At 42.6% G+C, this 22,328-nt stretch overlaps 1 protein-coding gene across 3 annotated transcripts in view; it reads left to right on the top strand.

The window, feature by feature from the left end:
- The window catches only part of ctc1 (CTS telomere maintenance complex component 1), a 61,572-nt gene that overhangs the window by 17,460 nt on the left and 21,784 nt on the right, over window positions 1-22,328 (top strand). For all 3 annotated transcript variants that reach the window (XM_054738745.2, XM_054738748.2, XM_054738747.2), the window contains exon 14: window positions 19,194-19,608. In XM_054738745.2, coding sequence (XP_054594720.2) covers window positions 19,194-19,608 — 415 coding nt within the window. The remainder of the gene's footprint in view (window positions 1-19,193; window positions 19,609-22,328) is intronic.

Raw genomic sequence — 22,328 nt, 5'->3', positions numbered from 1 at the left:
CTTAAGACATCAGTACCAAACCGAGGACATCAGTACCAAACCGAGGACATCAGTACCAAACTTAAGACTTCAGTACCAAACTTAAGACATCAGTACCAAACTGAAGACATCAGTACCAAACTGAAGACATCAGTACCAAACTGAGGACTTCAGTACCAAACTGAGGACTTCAATACCAAACTGAAGACATCAGTACCAAACTGAAGACATCAGTACCAAACTGAAGACATCAGTACCAAACTTAAGACATCAGTACCAAACTTAAGACATCAGTACCAAACTTAAGACATCAGTACCAAACTGAAGACATCAGTACCAAACTGAAGACATCAGTACCAAACTGAGGACTTCAGTACCAAACTGAGGACTTCAGTACCAAACTGAGGACTTCAATACCAAACTGAAGACATCAGTACCAAACTGAAGACATCAGTACCAAACTGAAGACATCAGTACCAAACTTAAGACATCAGTACCAAACCGAGGACATCAGTACCAAACCGAGGACATCAGTACCAAACTTAAGACTTCAGTACCAAACTGAGGACTTCAGTACCAAACTTAAGACATCAGTACCAAACTGAAGACATCAGTACCAAACTGAAGACATCAGTACCAAACTTAAGACATCAGTACCAAACTTAAGACATCAGTACCAAACTTAAGACATCAGTACCAAACCGAGGACATCAGTACCAAACTGAGGACTTCAGTACCAAACCGAGGACATCAGTACCAAACCGAGGACATCAGTACCAAACCGAGGACATCAGTACCAAACCGAGAACATCAGTACCAAACTGAGAACATCAGTACCAAACTGAGGACATCAGTACCAAACTGAAGACATCAGTACCAAACTGAAGACATCAGTACCAATCTGAGGACTTCAGTACCAAACTGAAGACATCAGTACCAAACTGAAGACATCAGTACCAAACTTAAGACATCAGTACCAAACCGAGGACATCAGTACCAAACTGAGGACTTCAGTACCAAACTGAAGACATCAGTACCAAACTGAGGACATCAGTACCAAACTGAAGACATCAGTACCAAACTTAAGACATCAGTACCAAACTGAAGACATCAGTACCAAACTTAAGACATCAGTACCAAACTGAGGATATCAGTACCAAACCGAGGACATCAGTACCAAACCGAGGACATCAGTACCAAACCGAGGACATCAGTACCAAACCGAGGACATCAGTACCAAACCGAGAACATCAGTACCAAACTGAGGACATCAGTACCAAACTGAGGACATCAGTACCAAACTGAAGACATCAGTACCAAACTGAAGACATCAGTACCAAACTGAAGACATCAGTACCAATCTGAGGACTTCAGTACCAAACTGAAGACATCAGTACCAAACTGAAGACATCAGTACCAAACTGAAGACATCAGTACCAAACTGAAGACATCAGTACCAAACTGAAGACATCAGTACCAATCTGAGGACTTCAGTACCAAACTGAAGACATCAGTACCAAACTGAAGACATCAGTACCAAACTGAAGACATCAGTACCAAACTTAAGACATCAGTACCAAACTTAAGACATCAGTACCAAACTTAAGACATCAGTACCAAACTGAAGACATCAGTACCAAACTGAAGACATCAGTACCAAACTGAGGACTTCAGTACCAAACTGAAGACATCAGTACCAAACTTAAGACATCAGTACCAAACTTAAGACATCAGTACCAAACTGAAGACATCAGTACCAAACTGAAGACATCAGTACCAAACTGAGGACTTCAGTACCAAACTGAGGACTTCAATACCAAACTGAAGACATCAGTACCAAACTGAAGACATCAGTACCAAACTTAAGACATCAGTACCAAACCGAGGACATCAGTACCAAACTTAAGACTTCAGTACCAAACTGAGGACATCAGTACCAAACTTAAGACATCAGTACCAAACTGAGGACATCAGTACCAAACTGAAGACATCAGTACCAAACTGAGGACATCAGTACCAAACTGAGGACATCAGTACCAAACTGAAGACATCAGTACCAAACTGAGGACATCAGTACCAAATTGAGGACATCAGTACCAAACTTAAGACATCAGTACCAAACTGAGGACATCAGTACCAAACTGAAGACATCAGTACCAAACTGAGGACATCAGTACCAAACTGAAGACATCAGTACCAAACTGAGGACATCAGTACCAAACTTAAGACATCAGTACCAAACTTAAGACATCAGTACCAAACTTAAGACATCAGTACCAAACTGAGGACATCAGTACCAAACTGAGGACATCAGTACAAAACTGAGGACATCAGTACCAAACTGAGGACATCAGTACAAAACTGAGGACATCAGTACCAAACTTAAGACATCAGTACCAAACTGAGGACATCAGTACCAAACTGAGGACATCAGTACCAAACTTAAGACATCAGTACCAAACCGAGCACATCAGTACCAAACTGAGGACATCAGTACCAAACTGAGGACATCAGTACCAAACTGAGGACATCAGTACCAAACTGAAGACATCAGTACCAAACTGAGGACTTCAGTACCAAACTGAAGACATCAGTACCAAACTGAGGACATCAGTACCAAACTGAGGACATCAGTACCAAACTTAAGACATCAGTACCAAACTGAGGACATCAGTACCAAACTGAGGACATCAGTACCAAACTTAAGACATCAGTACCAAACTTAAGACATCAGTACCAAACCGAGCACATCTGTACCAAACTGAGGACATCAGTACCAAACTGAGGACATCAGTACCAAACTGAGGACATCAGTACCAAACTTAAGACATCAGTACCAAACTGAGGACATCAGTACCAAACTTAAGACATCAGTACCAAACCGAGGACATCAGTACCAAACTGAAGACATCAGTACCAAACGGAGGACATCAGTACCAAACTTAAGACATCAGTACCAAACTGAGGACATCAGTACCAAACTTAAGACATCAGTACCAAACTGAGGACATCAGTACCAAACTGAGGACATCAGTACCAAACTTAAGACATCAGTACCAAACTGAGGACATCAGTACCAAACTTAAGACATCAGTACCAAACTGAGGACATCAGTACCAAACTGAGGACATCAGTACCAAACTTAAGACATCAGTACCAAACCGAGCACATCCGTACCAAACTGAGGACATCAGTACCAAACTGAAGACTTCAGTACCAAACTGAGGACTTCAGTACCAAACTGAGGACATCAGTACCAAACTGAGGACATCAGTACCAAACTTAAGACATCAGTACCAAACTGAGGTCATCAGTACCAAACTGAGGACATCAGTACCAAACTGAGGACATCAGTACCAAACTTAAGACATCAGTACCAAACTGAGGACATCAGTACCAAACTTAAGACATCAGTACCAAACTGAGGACATCAGTACCAAACTGAAGACATCAGTACCAAACTGAGGACATCAGTACCAAACTTAAGACATCAGTACCAAACTGAGGACATCAGTACCAAACTGAGGACATCAGTACCAAACTGAAGACATCAGTACCAAACTGAAGACATCAGTACCAAACTGAGGACATCAGTACCAAACTGAAGACATCAGTACCAAACTGAAGACATCAGTACCAAACTGAGGACATCAGTACCAAACTTAATACATCAGTACCAAACTGAGGACATCAGTACCAAACTGGGGACATCAGTACCAAACTTAAGACATCAGTACCAAAGTGATGACATCATTACCAAACTTAAGACATCAGTACCAAACTTAAGACATCAGTTCCAAAGTGATGACATCAGTACCAAACTGAAGACTTCAGTACCAAACTTAAGACATCAGTTCCAAAGTGATGACATCATTACCAAACTGAAGACTTCAGTACCAAACTTAAGACATCAGTACCAAACTTAAGACATCAGTTCCAAAGTGATGACATCAGTACCAAACTGAGGACATCAGTACCAAACTTAAGACATCAGTACAAAACTGAGGACATCAGTACCAAACTGAGGACATCAGTACCAAACTTAAGACATCAGTACCAAAGTGATGACATCATTACCAAACTGAAGACATCAGTACCAAACTGAGGACATCAGTACCAAACTGAAGACTTCAGTACCAAACTGAAGACATCAGTACCAAACTGAGGACATCAGTACCAAACTGAAGACATCAGTACCAAACTGAGGACATCAGCACCAAACTGAAGACATCAGTACCAAACTGAGGACATCAGTCCCAAAATGAAGACATCAGTACCAAACTGAGGACATCAGTACCAAACTGAAGACATCAGTACCAAACTGAGGACATCAGTACCAAACTGAGGACATCAGTACCAAACTGAAGACATCAGTACCAAACTGAGGACATCAGTACCAAACTTAAGACATCAGTACCAAAGTGATGACATCAGTACCAAACTGAAGACATCAGTACCAAACTTAAGACATCAGTACCAAACTGAGGACATCAGTACCAAACTGAAGACTTCAGTACCAAACTGAGGACTTCAGTACCAAATTTAAGACATCAGTACCAAACTGAGGACATCAGTACCAAACTTAAGACATCAGTACCAAACTTAAGACATCAGTACCAAACTGAGGACATCAGTACCAAACTTAAGACATCAGTACCAAACTGAGGACATCAGTACCAAACTGAGGACATCAGTACCAAACTTAAGACATCAGTACCAAACTGAGGACATCAGTACCAAACTGAAGACATCAGTACCAAACTGAGGACATCAGTACCAAACTGAGGACATCAGTACCAAATTGAGGACATCAGTACCAAACTTAAGACATCAGTACCAAACTGAGGACATCAGTACCAAACTGAAGACATCAGTACCAAACTGAGGACATCAGTACCAAACTGAAGACATCAGTACCAAACTGAGGACATCAGTACCAAACTGAAGACATCAGTACCAAACTGAAGACATCAGTACCAAACTGAGGACATCAGTACCAAACTGAGGACATCAGTACCAAACTGAGGACATCAGTACCAAACTGAAGACATCAGTACCAAACCAAGGACATCAGTACCAAACTGAGGACATCAGTACCAAACTTAAGACATCAGTACCAAACTGAGGACATCAGTACCAAACTTAAGACATCAGTACCAAACCGAGCACATCCGTACCAAACTGAGGACATCAGTACCAAACTGAAGACTTCAGTACCAAACTGAGGACTTCAGTACCAAACTGAGGACATCAGTACCAAACTGAGGACATCAGTACCAAACTGAGGACATCAGTACCAAACCGAGGACATCAGTACCAAACCGAGGACATCAGTACCAAACCGAGGACATCAGTACCAAACCGAGGACATCAGTACCAAACTGAGGACATCAGTACCAAACTTAAGACATCAGTACCAAACTGAGGACATCAGTACCAAACTTAAGACATCAGTACCAAACCGAGCACATCCGTACCAAACTGAGGACATCAGTACCAAACTGAAGACTTCAGTACCAAACTGAGGACTTCAGTACCAAACTTAAGACATCAGTACCAAACTGAGGACATCAGTACCAAACTGAGGACATCAGTACCAAACTTAAGACATCAGTACCAAACTTAAGACATCAGTACCAAACTGAGGACATCAGTACCAAACTGAGGACTTCAGTACCAAACTTAAGACATCAGTACCAAACTTAAGACATCAGTACCAAACTGAGGACATCAGTACCAAACTTAAGACATCAGTACCAAACTTAAGACATCAGTACCAAACTTAAGACATCAGTACCAAACTGAAGACATCAGTACCAAACTGAAGACATCAGTACCAAACTGAGGACTTCAGTACCAAACTGAGGACTTCAATACCAAACTGAAGACATCAGTACCAAACTGAAGACATCAGTACCAAACTGAAGACATCAGTACCAAACTTAAGACATCAGTACCAAACCGAGGACATCAGTACCAAACCGAGGACATCAGTACCAAACTTAAGACTTCAGTACCAAACTTAAGACATCAGTACCAAACTGAAGACATCAGTACCAAACTGAAGACATCAGTACCAAACTGAGGACTTCAGTACCAAACTGAGGACTTCAATACCAAACTGAAGACATCAGTACCAAACTGAAGACATCAGTACCAAACTGAAGACATCAGTACCAAACTTAAGACATCAGTACCAAACTTAAGACATCAGTACCAAACTTAAGACATCAGTACCAAACTTAAGACATCAGTACCAAACTGAAGACATCAGTACCAAACTGAAGACATCAGTACCAAACTGAGGACTTCAGTACCAAACTGAGGACTTCAGTACCAAACTGAGGACTTCAATACCAAACTGAAGACATCAGTACCAAACTGAAGACATCAGTACCAAACTGAAGACATCAGTACCAAACTTAAGACATCAGTACCAAACCGAGGACATCAGTACCAAACCGAGGACATCAGTACCAAACTTAAGACTTCAGTACCAAACTGAGGACTTCAGTACCAAACTTAAGACATCAGTACCAAACTGAAGACATCAGTACCAAACTGAAGACATCAGTACCAAACTTAAGACATCAGTACCAAACTTAAGACATCAGTACCAAACTTAAGACATCAGTACCAAACCGAGGACATCAGTACCAAACTGAGGACTTCAGTACCAAACCGAGGACATCAGTACCAAACCGAGGACATCAGTACCAAACCGAGGACATCAGTACCAAACCGAGAACATCAGTACCAAACTGAGAACATCAGTACCAAACTGAGGACATCAGTACCAAACTGAAGACATCAGTACCAAACTGAAGACATCAGTACCAATCTGAGGACTTCAGTACCAAACTGAAGACATCAGTACCAAACTGAAGACATCAGTACCAAACTTAAGACATCAGTACCAAACCGAGGACATCAGTACCAAACTGAGGACTTCAGTACCAAACTGAAGACATCAGTACCAAACTGAGGACATCAGTACCAAACTGAAGACATCAGTACCAAACTTAAGACATCAGTACCAAACTGAAGACATCAGTACCAAACTTAAGACATCAGTACCAAACTGAGGATATCAGTACCAAACCGAGGACATCAGTACCAAACCGAGGACATCAGTACCAAACCGAGGACATCAGTACCAAACCGAGGACATCAGTACCAAACCGAGAACATCAGTACCAAACTGAGGACATCAGTACCAAACTGAAGACATCAGTACCAAACTGAAGACATCAGTACCAAACTGAAGACATCAGTACCAATCTGAGGACTTCAGTACCAAACTGAAGACATCAGTACCAAACTGAAGACATCAGTACCAAACTGAAGACATCAGTACCAAACTGAAGACATCAGTACCAATCTGAGGACTTCAGTACCAAACTGAAGACATCAGTACCAAACTGAAGACATCAGTACCAAACTGAAGACATCAGTACCAAACTTAAGACATCAGTACCAAACTTAAGACATCAGTACCAAACTTAAGACATCAGTACCAAACTGAAGACATCAGTACCAAACTGAAGACATCAGTACCAAACTGAGGACTTCAGTACCAAACTGAAGACATCAGTACCAAACTTAAGACATCAGTACCAAACTTAAGACATCAGTACCAAACTGAAGACATCAGTACCAAACTGAAGACATCAGTACCAAACTGAGGACTTCAGTACCAAACTGAGGACTTCAATACCAAACTGAAGACATCAGTACCAAACTGAAGACATCAGTACCAAACTTAAGACATCAGTACCAAACCGAGGACATCAGTACCAAACTTAAGACTTCAGTACCAAACTGAGGACATCAGTACCAAACTTAAGACATCAGTACCAAACTGAGGACATCAGTACCAAACTGAAGACATCAGTACCAAACTGAGGACATCAGTACCAAACTGAGGACATCAGTACCAAACTGAAGACATCAGTACCAAACTGAGGACATCAGTACCAAATTGAGGACATCAGTACCAAACTTAAGACATCAGTACCAAACTGAGGACATCAGTACCAAACTGAAGACATCAGTACCAAACTGAGGACATCAGTACCAAACTGAAGACATCAGTACCAAACTGAGGACATCAGTACCAAACTTAAGACATCAGTACCAAACTTAAGACATCAGTACCAAACTTAAGACATCAGTACCAAACTGAAGACATCAGTACCAAACTGAAGACATCAGTACCAAACTGAGGACTTCAGTACCAAACTGAGGACTTCAGTACCAAACTTAAGACATCAGTACCAAACTTAAGACATCAGTACCAAACTTAAGACATCAGTACCAAACTGAAGACATCAGTACCAAACTGAAGACATCAGTACCAAACTGAGGACTTCAATACCAAACTGAAGACATCAGTACCAAACTGAAGACATCAGTACCAAACTTAAGACATCAGTACCAAACCGAGGACATCAGTACCAAACCGAGGACATCAGTACCAAACTTAAGACTTCAGTACCAAACTGAGGACATCAGTACCAAACTTAAGACATCAGTACCAAACTGAGGACATCAGTACCAAACTGAAGACATCAGTACCAAACTGAGGACATCAGTACCAAACTGAGGACATCAGTACCAAACTGAAGACATCAGTACCAAACTGAGGACATCAGTACCAAATTGAGGACATCAGTACCAAACTTAAGACATCAGTACCAAACTGAGGACATCAGTACCAAACTGAAGACATCAGTACCAAACTGAGGACATCAGTACCAAACTGAAGACATCAGTAACAAACTGAGGACATCAGTACCAAACTGAAGACATCAGTACCAAACTGAAGACATCAGTACCAAACTGAGGACATCAGTACCAAACTGAGGACATCAGTACCAAACTGAGGACATCAGTACCAAACTGAAGACATCAGTACCAAACCAAGGACATCAGTACCAAACTGAGGACATCAGTACCAAACTTAAGACATCAGTACCAAACTGAGGACATCAGTACCAAACTTAAGACATCAGTACCAAACCGAGCACATCCGTACCAAACTGAGGACATCAGTACCAAACTGAAGACTTCAGTACCAAACTGAGGACTTCAGTACCAAACTGAGGACATCAGTACCAAACTGAGGACATCAGTACCAAACTGAGGACATCAGTACCAAACTGAGGACATCAGTACCAAACCGAGGACATCAGTACCAAACCGAGGACATCAGTACCAAACCGAGGACATCAGTACCAAACTGAGGACATAAGTACCAAACTTAAGACATCAGTACCAAACTGAGGACATCAGTACCAAACTTAAGACATCAGTACCAAACCGAGCACATCCGTACCAAACTGAGGACATCAGTACCAAACTGAAGACTTCAGTACCAAACTGAGGACTTCAGTACCAAACTTAAGACATCAGTACCAAACTGAGGACATCAGTACCAAACTTAAGACATCAGTACCAAACTTAAGACATCAGTACCAAACTTAAGACATCAGTACCAAACTGAGGACATCAGTACCAAACTGAGGACTTCAGTACCAAACTTAAGACATCAGTACCAAACTTAAGACATCAGTACCAAACTTAAGACATCAGTACCAAACTTAAGACATCAGTACCAAACTTAAGACATCAGTACCAAACTTAAGACATCAGTACCAAACTGAAGACATCAGTACCAAACTGAAGACATCAGTACCAAACTGAGGACTTCAGTACCAAACTGAGGACTTCAATACCAAACTGAAGACATCAGTACCAAACTGAAGACATCAGTACCAAACTTAAGACATAAGTACCAAACCGAGGACATCAGTACCAAACCGAGGACATCAGTACCAAACTTAAGACTTCAGTACCAAACTTAAGACATCAGTACCAAACTGAAGACATCAGTACCAAACTGAAGACATCAGTACCAAACTGAGGACTTCAGTACCAAACTGAGGACTTCAATACCAAACTGAAGACATCAGTACCAAACTGAAGACATCAGTACCAAACTTAAGACATCAGTACCAAACTTAAGACATCAGTACCAAACTTAAGACATCAGTACCAAACTTAAGACATCAGTACCAAACTGAAGACATCAGTACCAAACTGAGGACTTCAGTACCAAACTGAGGACTTCAATACCAAACTGAAGACATCAGTACCAAACTGAAGACATCAGTACCAAACTGAAGACATCAGTACCAAACTTAAGACATCAGTACCAAACCGAGGACATCAGTACCAAACCGAGGACATCAGTACCAAACTGAAGACATCAGTACCAAACTGAGGACATCAGTACCAAACTTAAGACATCAGTACCAAACTTAAGACATCAGTACCAAACTGAAGACATCAGTACCAAACTGAAGACATCAGTACCAAACTGAGGACTTCAGTACCAAACTGAGGACTTCAGTACCAAACTTAAGACATCAGTACCAAACTTAAGACATCAGTACCAAACTTAAGACATCAGTACCAAACTGAAGACATCAGTACCAAACTGAAGACATCAGTACCAAACTGAGGACTTCAGTACCAAACTGAGGACTTCAATACCAAACTGAAGACATCAGTACCAAACTGAAGACATCAGTACCAAACTTAAGACATCAGTACCAAACCGAGGACATCAGTACCAAACCGAGGACATCAGTACCAAACTTAAGACTTCAGTACCAAACTGAGGACATCAGTACCAAACTTAAGACATCAGTACCAAACTGAGGACATCAGTACCAAACTGAAGACATCAGTACCAAACTGAGGACATCAATACCAAACTGAGGACATCAGTACCAAACTGAAGACATCAGTACCAAACTGAGGACATCAGTACCAAATTGAGGACATCAGTACCAAACTGAGGACATCAGTACCAAACTGAAGACATCAGTACCAAACTGAGGACATCAGTACCAAACTGAAGACATCAGTACCAAACTGAGGACATCAGTACCAAACTGAAGACATCAGTACCAAACTGAAGACATCAGTACCAAACTGAGGACATCAGTACCAAACTGAGGACATCAGTACCAAACTGAAGACATCAGTACCAAACCAAGGACATCAGTACCAAACTGAGGACATCAGTACCAAACTTAAGACATCAGTACCAAACTGAGGACATCAGTACCAAACTTAAGACATCAGTACCAAACCGAGCACATCCGTACCAAACTGAGGACATCAGTACCAAACTGAAGACTTCAGTACCAAACTGAGGACTTCAGTACCAAACTGAGGACATCAGTACCAAAGTGATGACATCAGTACCAAACTGAGGACATCAGTACCAAACCGAGGACATCAGTACCAAACCGAGGACATCAGTACCAAACCGAGGACATCAGTACCAAACCGAGGACATCAGTACCAAACTGAGGACATCAGTACCAAACTTAAGACATCAGTACCAAACTGAGCACATCCGTACCAAACTGAGGACATCAGTACCAAACTGAAGACTTCAGTACCAAACTGAGGACTTCAGTACCAAACTTAAGACATCAGTACCAAACTGAGGACATCAGTACCAAACTTAAGACATCAGTACCAAACTTAAGACATCAGTACCAAACTGAGGACATCAGTACCAAACTGAGGACTTCAGTACCAAACTTAAGACATCAGTACCAAACTTAAGACATCAGTACCAAACTGAGGACATCCGTACCAACCTTAAGACATCAGTACCAAACTTAAGACATCAGTACCAAACTTAAGACATCAGTACCAAACTGAAGACATCAGTACCAAACTGAAGACATCAGTACCAAACTGAGGACTTCAGTACCAAACTGAGGACTTCAATACCAAACTGAAGACATCAGTACCAAACTGAAGACATCAGTGCCAAACTGAAGACATCAGTACCAAACTTAAGACATCAGTACCAAACCGAGGACATCAGTACCAAACCGAGGACATCAGTACCAAACTTAAGACTTCAGTACCAAACTTAAGACATCAGTACCAAACTGAAGACATCAGTACCAAACTGAAGACATCAGTACCAAACTGAGGACTTCAGTACCAAACTGAGGACTTCAATACCAAACTGAAGACATCAGTACCAAACTGAGGACATCAGTACCAAACTGAAGACATCAGTACCAAACTTAAGACATCAGTACCAAACTTAAGACATCAGTACCAAACTTAAGACATCAGTACCAAACTGAAGACATCAGTACCAAACTGAAGACATCAGTACCAAACTGAGGACTTCAGTACCAAACTGAGGACTTCAATACCAAACTGAAGACATCAGTACCAAACTGAAGACATCAGTACCAAACTGAAGACATCAGTACCAAACTTAAGACATCAGTACCAAACCGAGGACATCAGTACCAAACCGAGGACATCAGTACCAAACTTAAGACTTCAGTACCAAACTGAGGACTTCAGTACCAAACTTAAGACATCAGTACCAAACTGAAGACATCAGTACCAAACTGAAGACATCAGTACCAAACTGAAGACATCAGTACCAAACTTAAGACATCAGTACCAAACTTAAGACATCAGTACCAAACTTAAGACATCAGTACCAAACCGAGGACATCAGTACCAAACTGAGGACTTCAGTACCAAACCGAGGACATCAGTACCAAACCGAGGACATCAGTACCAAACCGAGGACATCAGTACCAAACCGAGAACATCAGTACCAAACTGAGAACATCAGTACCAAACTGAGGACATCAGTACCAAACTGAAGACATCAGTACCAAACTGAAGACATCAGTACCAATCTGAGGACTTCAGTACCAAACTGAAGACATCAGTACCAAACTGAAGACATCAGTACCAAACTGAAGACATCAGTACCAAACTTAAGACATCAGTACCAAACCGAGGACATCAGTACCAAACTGAGGACTTCAGTACCAAACTGAAGACATCAGTACCAAACTGAGGACATCAGTACCAAACTGAAGACATCAGTACCAAACTTAAGACATCAGTACCAAACTGAAGACATCAGTACCAAACTTAAGACATCAGTACCAAACTGAGGATATCAGTACCAAACCGAGGACATCAGTACCAAACCGAGGACATCAGTACCAAACCGAGGACATCAGTACCAAACCGAGGACATCAGTACCAAACCGAGAACATCAGTACCAAACTGAGGACATCAGTACCAAACTGAAGACATCAGTACCAAACTGAAGACATCAGTACCAAACTGAAGACATCAGTACCAATCTGAGGACTTCAGTACCAAACTGAAGACATCAGTACCAAACTGAAGACATCAGTACCAAACTGAAGACATCAGTACCAAACTGAAGACATCAGTACCAAACTGAAGACATCAGTACCAAACTGAAGACATCAGTACCAAACTGAAGACATCAGTACCAAACTGAAGACATCAGTACCAAACTTAAGACATCAGTACCAAACTTAAGACATCAGTACCAAACTGAAGACATCAGTACCAAACTGAAGACATCAGTACCAAACTGAAGACATCAGTACCAAACTTAAGACATCAGTACCAAACTGAAGACATCAGTACCAAACTGAAGACATCAGTACCAAACTGAAGACATCAGTACCAAACTGAAGACATCAGTACCAAACTTAAGACATCAGTACCAAACTTAAGACATCAGTACCAAACTGAAGACATCAGTACCAAACTGAAGACATCAGTACCAAACTGAGGACTTCAGTACCAAACTGAGGACTTCAATACCAAACTGAAGACATCAGTACCAAACTGAAGACATCAGTACCAAACTGAAGACATCAGTACCAAACTGAAGACATCAGTACCAAACTTAAGACATCAGTACCAAACCGAGGACATCAGTACCAAACCGAGGACATCAGTACCAAACTTAAGACTTCAGTACCAAACTGAGGACTTCAGTACCAAACTTAAGACATCAGTACCAAACTGAAGACATCAGTACCAAACTGAAGACATCAGTACCAAACTGAAGACATCAGTACCAAACTTAAGACATCAGTACCAAACTTAAGACATCAGTACCAAACTTAAGACATCAGTACCAAACCGAGGACATCAGTACCAAACTGAGGACTTCAGTACCAAACCGAGGACATCAGTACCAAACCGAGGACATCAGTACCAAACCGAGGACATCAGTACCAAACCGAGAACATCAGTACCAAACTGAGAACATCAGTACCAAACTGAGGACATCAGTACCAAACTGAAGACATCAGTACCAAACTGAAGACATCAGTACCAATCTGAGGACTTCAGTACCAAACTGAAGACATCAGTACCAAACTGAAGACATCAGTACCAAACTTAAGACATCAGTACCAAACCGAGGACATCAGTACCAAACTGAGGACTTCAGTACCAAACTGAAGACATCAGTACCAAACTGAGGACATCAGTACCAAACTGAAGACATCAGTACCAAACTTAAGACATCAGTACCAAACTGAAGACATCAGTACCAAACTTAAGACATCAGTACCAAACTGAGGATATCAGTACCAAACCGAGGACATCAGTACCAAACCGAGGACATCAGTACCAAACCGAGGACATCAGTACCAAACCGAGGACATCAGTACCAAACCGAGAACATCAGTACCAAACTGAGGACATCAGTACCAAACTGAAGACATCAGTACCAAACTGAAGACATCAGTACCAATCTGAGGACTTCAGTACCAAACTGAAGACATCAGTACCAAACTGAAGACATCAGTACCAAACTGAAGACATCAGTACCAAACTGAAGACATCAGTACCAAACTGAAGACATCAGTACCAATCTGAGGACTTCAGTACCAAACTGAAGACATCAGTACCAAACTGAAGACATCAGTACCAAACTGAAGACATCAGTACCAAACTGAAGACATCAGTACCAAACTGAAGACATCAGTACCAATCTGAGGACTTCAGTACCAAACTGAGGACATCAGTACCAAACTGAGGACATCAGTACCAAACTGAAGACATCAGTACCAAACTGAAGACATCAGTACCAAACTGAAGACATCAGTACCAATCTGAGGACTTCAGTACCAAACTGAAGACATCAGTACCAAACTGAGGACTTCAGTACCAAACTGAGGACTTCAGTACCAAACTGAAGACATCAGTACCAAACTGAAGACATCAGTACCAAACTGAAGACATCAGTACCAAACCGAGGACATCAGTACCAAACTGAGGACTTCAGTACCAAACTGAAGACATCAGTACCAAACTGAAGACATCAGTACCAAACTTAAGACATCAGTACCAAACCGAGGACATCAGTACCAAACTGAGGACTTCAGTACCAAACTGAAGACATCAGTACCAAACTGAAGACATCAGTACCAAACTTAAGACATCAGTACCAAACTGAAGACATCAGTACCAAACTGAAGACATCAGTACCAAACTGAAGACATCAGTACCAAACCGAGGACATCAGTACCAAACCGAGGACATCAGTACCAAACTGAGGACATCAGTACCAAACCGAGGACATCAGTACCAAACTGAGGACTTCAGTACCAAACTGAAGACATCAGTACCAAACTGAGGACTTCAGTACCAAACTGAGGACTTCAATACCAAACTGAAGACATCAGTACCAAACTGAAGACATCAGTACCAAACTGAAGACATCAGTACCAAACTTAAGACATCAGTACCAAACCGAGGACATCAGTACCAAACCGAGGACATCAGTACCAAACTTAAGACTTCAGTACCAAACTGAGGACTTCAGTACCAAACTTAAGACATCAGTACCAAACTGAAGACATCAGTACCAAACTGAAGACATCAGTACCAAACTGAAGACATCAGTACCAAACTTAAGACATCAGTACCAAACTTAAGACATCAGTACCAAACTTAAGACATCAGTACCAAACCGAGGACATCAGTACCAAACTGAGGACTTCAGTACCAAACCGAGGACATCAGTACCAAACCGAGGACATCAGTACCAAACCGAGGACATCAGTACCAAACCGAGAACATCAGTACCAAACTGAGAACATCAGTACCAAACTGAGGACATCAGTACCAAACTGAAGACATCAGTACCAAACTGAAGACATCAGTACCAATCTGAGGACTTCAATACCAAACTGAAGACATCAGTACCAAACTGAAGACATCAGTACCAAACTTAAGACATCAGTACCAAACCGAGGACATCAGTACCAAACTGAGGACTTCAGTACCAAACTGAAGACATCAGTACCAAACTGAGGACATCAGTACCAAACTGAAGACATCAGTACCAAACTTAAGACATCAGTACCAAACTGAAGACATCAGTACCAAACTTAAGACATCAGTACCAAACTGAGGATATCAGTACCAAACCGAGGACATCAGTACCAAACCGAGGACATCAGTACCAAACCGAGGACATCAGTACCAAACCGAGGACATCAGTACCAAACCGAGAACATCAGTACCAAACTGAGGACATCAGTACCAAACTGAAGACATCAGTACCAAACTGAAGACATCAGTACCAAACTGAAGACATCAGTACCAATCTGAGGACTTCAGTACCAAACTGAAGACATCAGTACCAAACTGAAGACATCAGTACCAAACTGAAGACATCAGTACCAAACTGAAGACATCAGTACCAAACTGAAGACATCAGTACCAAACTGAAGACATCAGTACCAAACTGAAGACATCAGTACCAAACTGAAGACATCAGTACCAAACTTAAGACATCAGTACCAAACTTAAGACATCAGTACCAAACTTAAGACATCAGTACCAAACTGAAGACATCAGTACCAAACTGAAGACATCAGTACCAAACTGAAGACATCAGTACCAAACTTAAGACATCAGTACCAAACTGAAGACATCAGTACCAAACTGAAGACATCAGTACCAAACTGAAGACATCAGTACCAAACTTAAGACATCAGTACCAAACTTAAGACATCAGTACCAAACTTAAGACATCAGTACCAAACTGAAGACATCAGTACCAAACTGAAGACATCAGTACCAAACTGAGGACTTCAGTACCAAACTGAGGACTTCAATACCAAACTGAAGACATCAGTACCAAACTGAAGACATCAGTACCAAACTGAAGACATCAGTACCAAACTTAAGACATCAGTACCAAACCGAGGACATCAGTACCAAACCGAGGACATCAGTACCAAACTTAAGACTTCAGTACCAAACTGAGGACTTCAGTACCAAACTTAAGACATCAGTACCAAACTGAAGACATCAGTACCAAACTGAAGACATCAGTACCAAACTGAAGACATCAGTACCAAACTTAAGACATCAGTACCAAACTTAAGACATCAGTACCAAACTTAAGACATCAGTACCAAACCGAGGACATCAGTACCAAACTGAGGACTTCAGTACCAAACCGAGGACATCAGTACCAAACCGAGGACATCAGTACCAAACCGAGGACATCAGTACCAAACCGAGAACATCAGTACCAAACTGAGAACATCAGTACCAAACTGAGGACATCAGTACCAAACTGAAGACATCAGTACCAAACTGAAGACATCAGTACCAATCTGAGGACTTCAGTACCAAACTGAAGACATCAGTACCAAACTGAAGACATCAGTACCAAACTTAAGACATCAGTACCAAACCGAGGACATCAGTACCAAACTGAGGACTTCAGTACCAAACTGAGGACTTCAGTACCAAACTGAAGACATCAGTACCAAACTGAGGACATCAGTACCAAACTGAAGACATCAGTACCAAACTTAAGACATCAGTACCAAACTGAAGACATCAGTACCAAACTTAAGACATCAGTACCAAACTGAGGATATCAGTACCAAACCGAGGACATCAGTACCAAACCGAGGACATCAGTACCAAACCGAGAACATCAGTACCAAACTGAGGACATCAGTACCAAACTGAAGACATCAGTACCAAACTGAAGACATCAGTACCAAACTGAAGACATCAGTACCAAACTGAAGACATCAGTACCAATCTGAGGACTTCAGTACCAAACTGAAGACATCAGTACCAAACTGAAGACATCAGTACCAAACTGAAGACATCAGTACCAAACTGAAGACATCAGTACCAATCTGAGGACTTCAGTACCAAACTGAGGACATCAGTACCAAACTGAGGACATCAGTACCAAACTGAAGACATCAGTACCAAACTGAAGACATCAGTACCAAACTGAAGACATCAGTACCAATCTGAGGACTTCAGTACCAAACTGAAGACATCAGTACCAAACTGAGGACTTCAGTACCAAACTGAGGACTTCAGTACCAAACTGAAGACATCAGTACCAAACTGAAGACATCAGTACCAAACTGAAGACATCAGTACCAAACCGAGGACATCAGTACCAAACTGAGGACTTCAATACCAAACTGAAGACATCAGTACCAAACTGAAGACATCAGTACCAAACTGAAGACATCAGTACCAAACTGAAGACATCAGTACCAAACTGAAGACATCAGTACCAAACTGAAGACATCAGTACCAAACTGAAGACATCAGTACCAAACCGAGGACATCAGTACCAAACTGAGGACTTCAGTACCAAACTGAAGACATCAGTACCAAACTGAAGACATCAGTACCAAACTTAAGACATCAGTACCAAACTGAAGACATCAGTACCAAACTGAAGACATCAGTACCAAACCGAGGACATCAGTACCAAACCGAGGACATCAGTACCAAACTGAGGACATCAGTACCCAACCGAGGACATCAGTACCAAACTGAGGACATCAGTACCAAACCGAGGACATCAGTACCAAACCGAGGACATCAGTACCAAACTGAAGACATCAGTACCAAACTGAAGACATCAGTACCAAACCGAGGACATCAGTACCAAACTGAGGACTTCAGTACCAAACTTAAGACATCAGTACCAAACCGAGGACATCAGTACCAAACCGAGGAATGCCCTTCATGCTGGACTGACTCAAGCAGTGCTGAGGAGCTTACACGTAGTCCAGAATGCAGCAGTGCTGCTGAGAGGGACACGGAGCATGTCACCCCTGGCTTCCTGTGGAGGTTCAGACTTTTGCTTCTCTGGGCTCTACAGGGTAATGCTCCTCCGTAGTTAACTGTGTTGTTCTCCATCACTGTCCCTGCGCTCAGCTGAGCAGGAGTGTGTGTGTGTGTGTGTGTGTGTGTGTGTGTGCGTGTGCATGCGTGCGTGCGTGCGTGCGTGTGTGTGTGATAGAGTGTATGTACAGTTCTCCCTGGACCACCTCCTCATCCTGAGCCCATCTGTTGGCATGGTAACACACCTGAGGTCAACGGGGGGACCTCCAGGGGGAGATGTGGGGAAACAGACAGAAGAAGAGCCAACAGACAAGAAAAGAAGAGAAGACCCAAATCCTTCTTCCTCCTCTGTTACCATGGCCACTGGCCCTGAGGGTGGGGCCTCCCAGCCCTGTGTTACTGTGGTAATCAGGGTGGAGCAGAAAGAGGGCGTGGCCTGGAAGAACACAGGGAAAGAGTTGACAGAAAAGAAGGTTGGGCTTCAACTGTGCTTTTCAGTTAGAGCTGCTGTGATTGGTCCTGTGGTCAGCTGGGAGAGGGACCCAAAAAACAAACCAATGATGGAACGAGAGGTGGGGCCAGAGAAGGAGAAGGTGAGAAGGATCCTGCTGTTTACCTGGGGGGTGTTCCAGAAAGTGAGATTTTCCCCGGTGTAACCGCCTTAAGTCAGTTTTACCAACGCGGCCAGCCTCAAGCTCCTCCCAGTCACCATGGTAACACATGCTAGAGAACAAACCTGCTCCGTGGCAGCTAGCAGTTAGGCTAACTGACACTTTGTGAATATGATTGGACGAGGCGAGTGAGGTCACCTTTTCCTTGTGGCTGGCAGCTACGAGGTGGTGAATTAGCGCCACCGCTGGCCCACAGCGATAGCAGCAGCTTTGTTCTTGATGGCTAAATGATAAATGTGGCGTTTAAAGGGTCAGGGCTAGGGTTAACCCTGAGCTCTGACTGGATTTACATCTTTGTTGTGTTTAACCTTCATTTGCAGCGTCCGATTCCACTGATGTCACCAATTAATAATAATCATGTATGGGCTTTAGTCTGGGATGGGCCCGTATCATTAACATGCTAAACTAGCTTACAGCTGCTAACATAATACATGTAAAAGGCAAAGGCTTTATTAACCCTAACCAGAGGCAAACACGGTAGTGTGTGATTTAAATGACATACGTGATGTTTTTTCCTCGGCGAGTAACATGAGCGCCAAACGGTTTACATAACTTTAGGGTCATGTGACCACCATAAACGTTTATTCTTCAAACTCACAGCCACTCAGCAGAAACAACATCCTCCAGACTCCAGAGCAGAGCATGAAAACCACATAAATGATGAAACTTTAATAAAATATGTGGAGAAACAAGAGCTGAAGTGTACTTCCGGCGTTGCCATGGAAACATGTCAACTAAACAGCTCCAGCTACACAGCTTTATCCAAGCAGCTCATGGTCGCTATTGTAGTTCCGACATGTTTGTAGTCCTCGTAGCCATGAAAGAATTATTAGTGCTCCGTCTGGATGAAGAACGAGGCTCTGTCCTTTACTCCCATTCTCATTTATCTAGCATCGATTAACAGGGTCTGCCTGTGGACGCGCGCTAGCCTAGCCTGCCGCTCCTCATTTGGATTAGACGGGATTGAATCCACCTGAAAATGGAAAACTGAAGCCGGCCAAACCAGGAAGGGAGGGGAGGGCTAGGTCAGTGAGGGATTTATCAGGAGATCCCGATGTTCTAAAGTCACGTTCTGGAATACCCCCCTGATGTTTACCTGGTGTTTATTTGTTTACCTGGTGTTTATCTGGCGTTTATCTGTTTATCTGGCGTTTAACTGGTGTTTACCTGATGTTTATCTGGTGTTTACCTGGTGTTTACATGGTGTTTATCTGTTTACCTGGTGTTTATCTGGCGTTCAACTGGTGTTTACCTGATGTTTAACTGGTGTTTACCTGATGTTTACATGGTGTTTATCTGTTTACCTGGTGTTTATCTGGCGTTCAACTGGTGTTTACCTGATGTTTAACTGGTGTTTACCTGATGTTTACATGGTATTTATCTGTTTACCTGATGTTTATCTGGTGTTTACCTGATATTTGCCTGGTGTTTACTAGGGATGCACCGATGGATCGGCAGTTGATCGTAATCGGCCGATAGCGCCCCTATCGGTTTTGATCAGAGTTTTCAAAATAGATCAAAGCAGACCGATCAGGTAGGGTTGTCACGGTAACCGGTGTAGCGGTAAACCCCGGTAAAAAAAAAGTTAACAATAATAACCGTCTTGTTTCTTAAAAAACTATATTATCTCGGTGGATTACCGTGGCTGCGGTGTAGGCGCGGTGACCCTTACCAGCCATCGTATCATCTGCTGAAGTTGCCGGCGGCACATGCGCACTTTGTTGTTTACGACCAAAACTTTCTTGAAGCTAAAGCTGAAATAATGGCCTGTTGTTTATCTGATGTTTACATGGTGTTTGTCTGTTTACCTGATGTTTGCCTGGTGTTTATCTGTTTACCTGGTGTTAATCTGGCGTTTAATTGTTTACCTGATGCAGGGTTTCCCTTACATAGGCGCAGCCGTGGCGGGCCGCCACGGCTGAAATCCCACCGCCACGCCTACAACATCCCAAGTTTTATTGATGTTTTTTTTTTTTTTTTTTGCGCCGTTTCCCGAAGAAGCAGCGGGAACTACTGTGTTGTTGCTTGTGATCACAGCCGGCAGGTAGCAAGGAGGAGGAGGCAGGGCAGGGTGGTTACAGCTATGAGCATACGGATAAAGCGTTTTTGACGAATACGAGCAAGAAACGAGTGTAAAACTCGTAAATATCTGTAATCGTGCTGAATGAAATCCTCATTGGGTAACTGACTGTCTTCACGCTCTGTGATTGGCCAGTCAGATAGAGCGCCCGCCCCTCCCTACACACAAAACTGCAGCCGGGAGCTCCGTCAGCTCGGCCCTGGCATCAACGCACGCGCACACACACAGACAGTAAAGCCGGGCGGACACTGTGTGACTTTTTCACTTTTTTGAGCCGATTTTCCACTCGTGCGAGAATCCACAAGATCGGGGCGAGTTTAGCGCTGAGCGTGGTGTAGTGTACAGGGGGTTACGAGAGGCGATTAACACCACGTGACCAGCTACCGATCAGTAATCATGAGCTCGCACGGACTTCCGGAGTGTTTGATATTTATCTCGTTCCTCATGAGGGTTGAAGCGGCGCAGCGACCCAAAAAGTACCAGAACCGCTCACGGCGCATTCGCAATTATGCATCAACTCCGCTCACCCGCTATTTCCCTAATAACACACGTTGTTCGTTTT

This window comes from Nothobranchius furzeri, chromosome 2 (assembly GCF_043380555.1).
Source record: "Nothobranchius furzeri strain GRZ-AD chromosome 2, NfurGRZ-RIMD1, whole genome shotgun sequence".
NCBI lineage: Eukaryota > Metazoa > Chordata > Actinopteri > Cyprinodontiformes > Nothobranchiidae > Nothobranchius > Nothobranchius furzeri.
The sequence above is the reverse complement of the archived record's forward strand: the minus strand, read 5'-3'. Positions and strand labels throughout refer to the sequence as shown.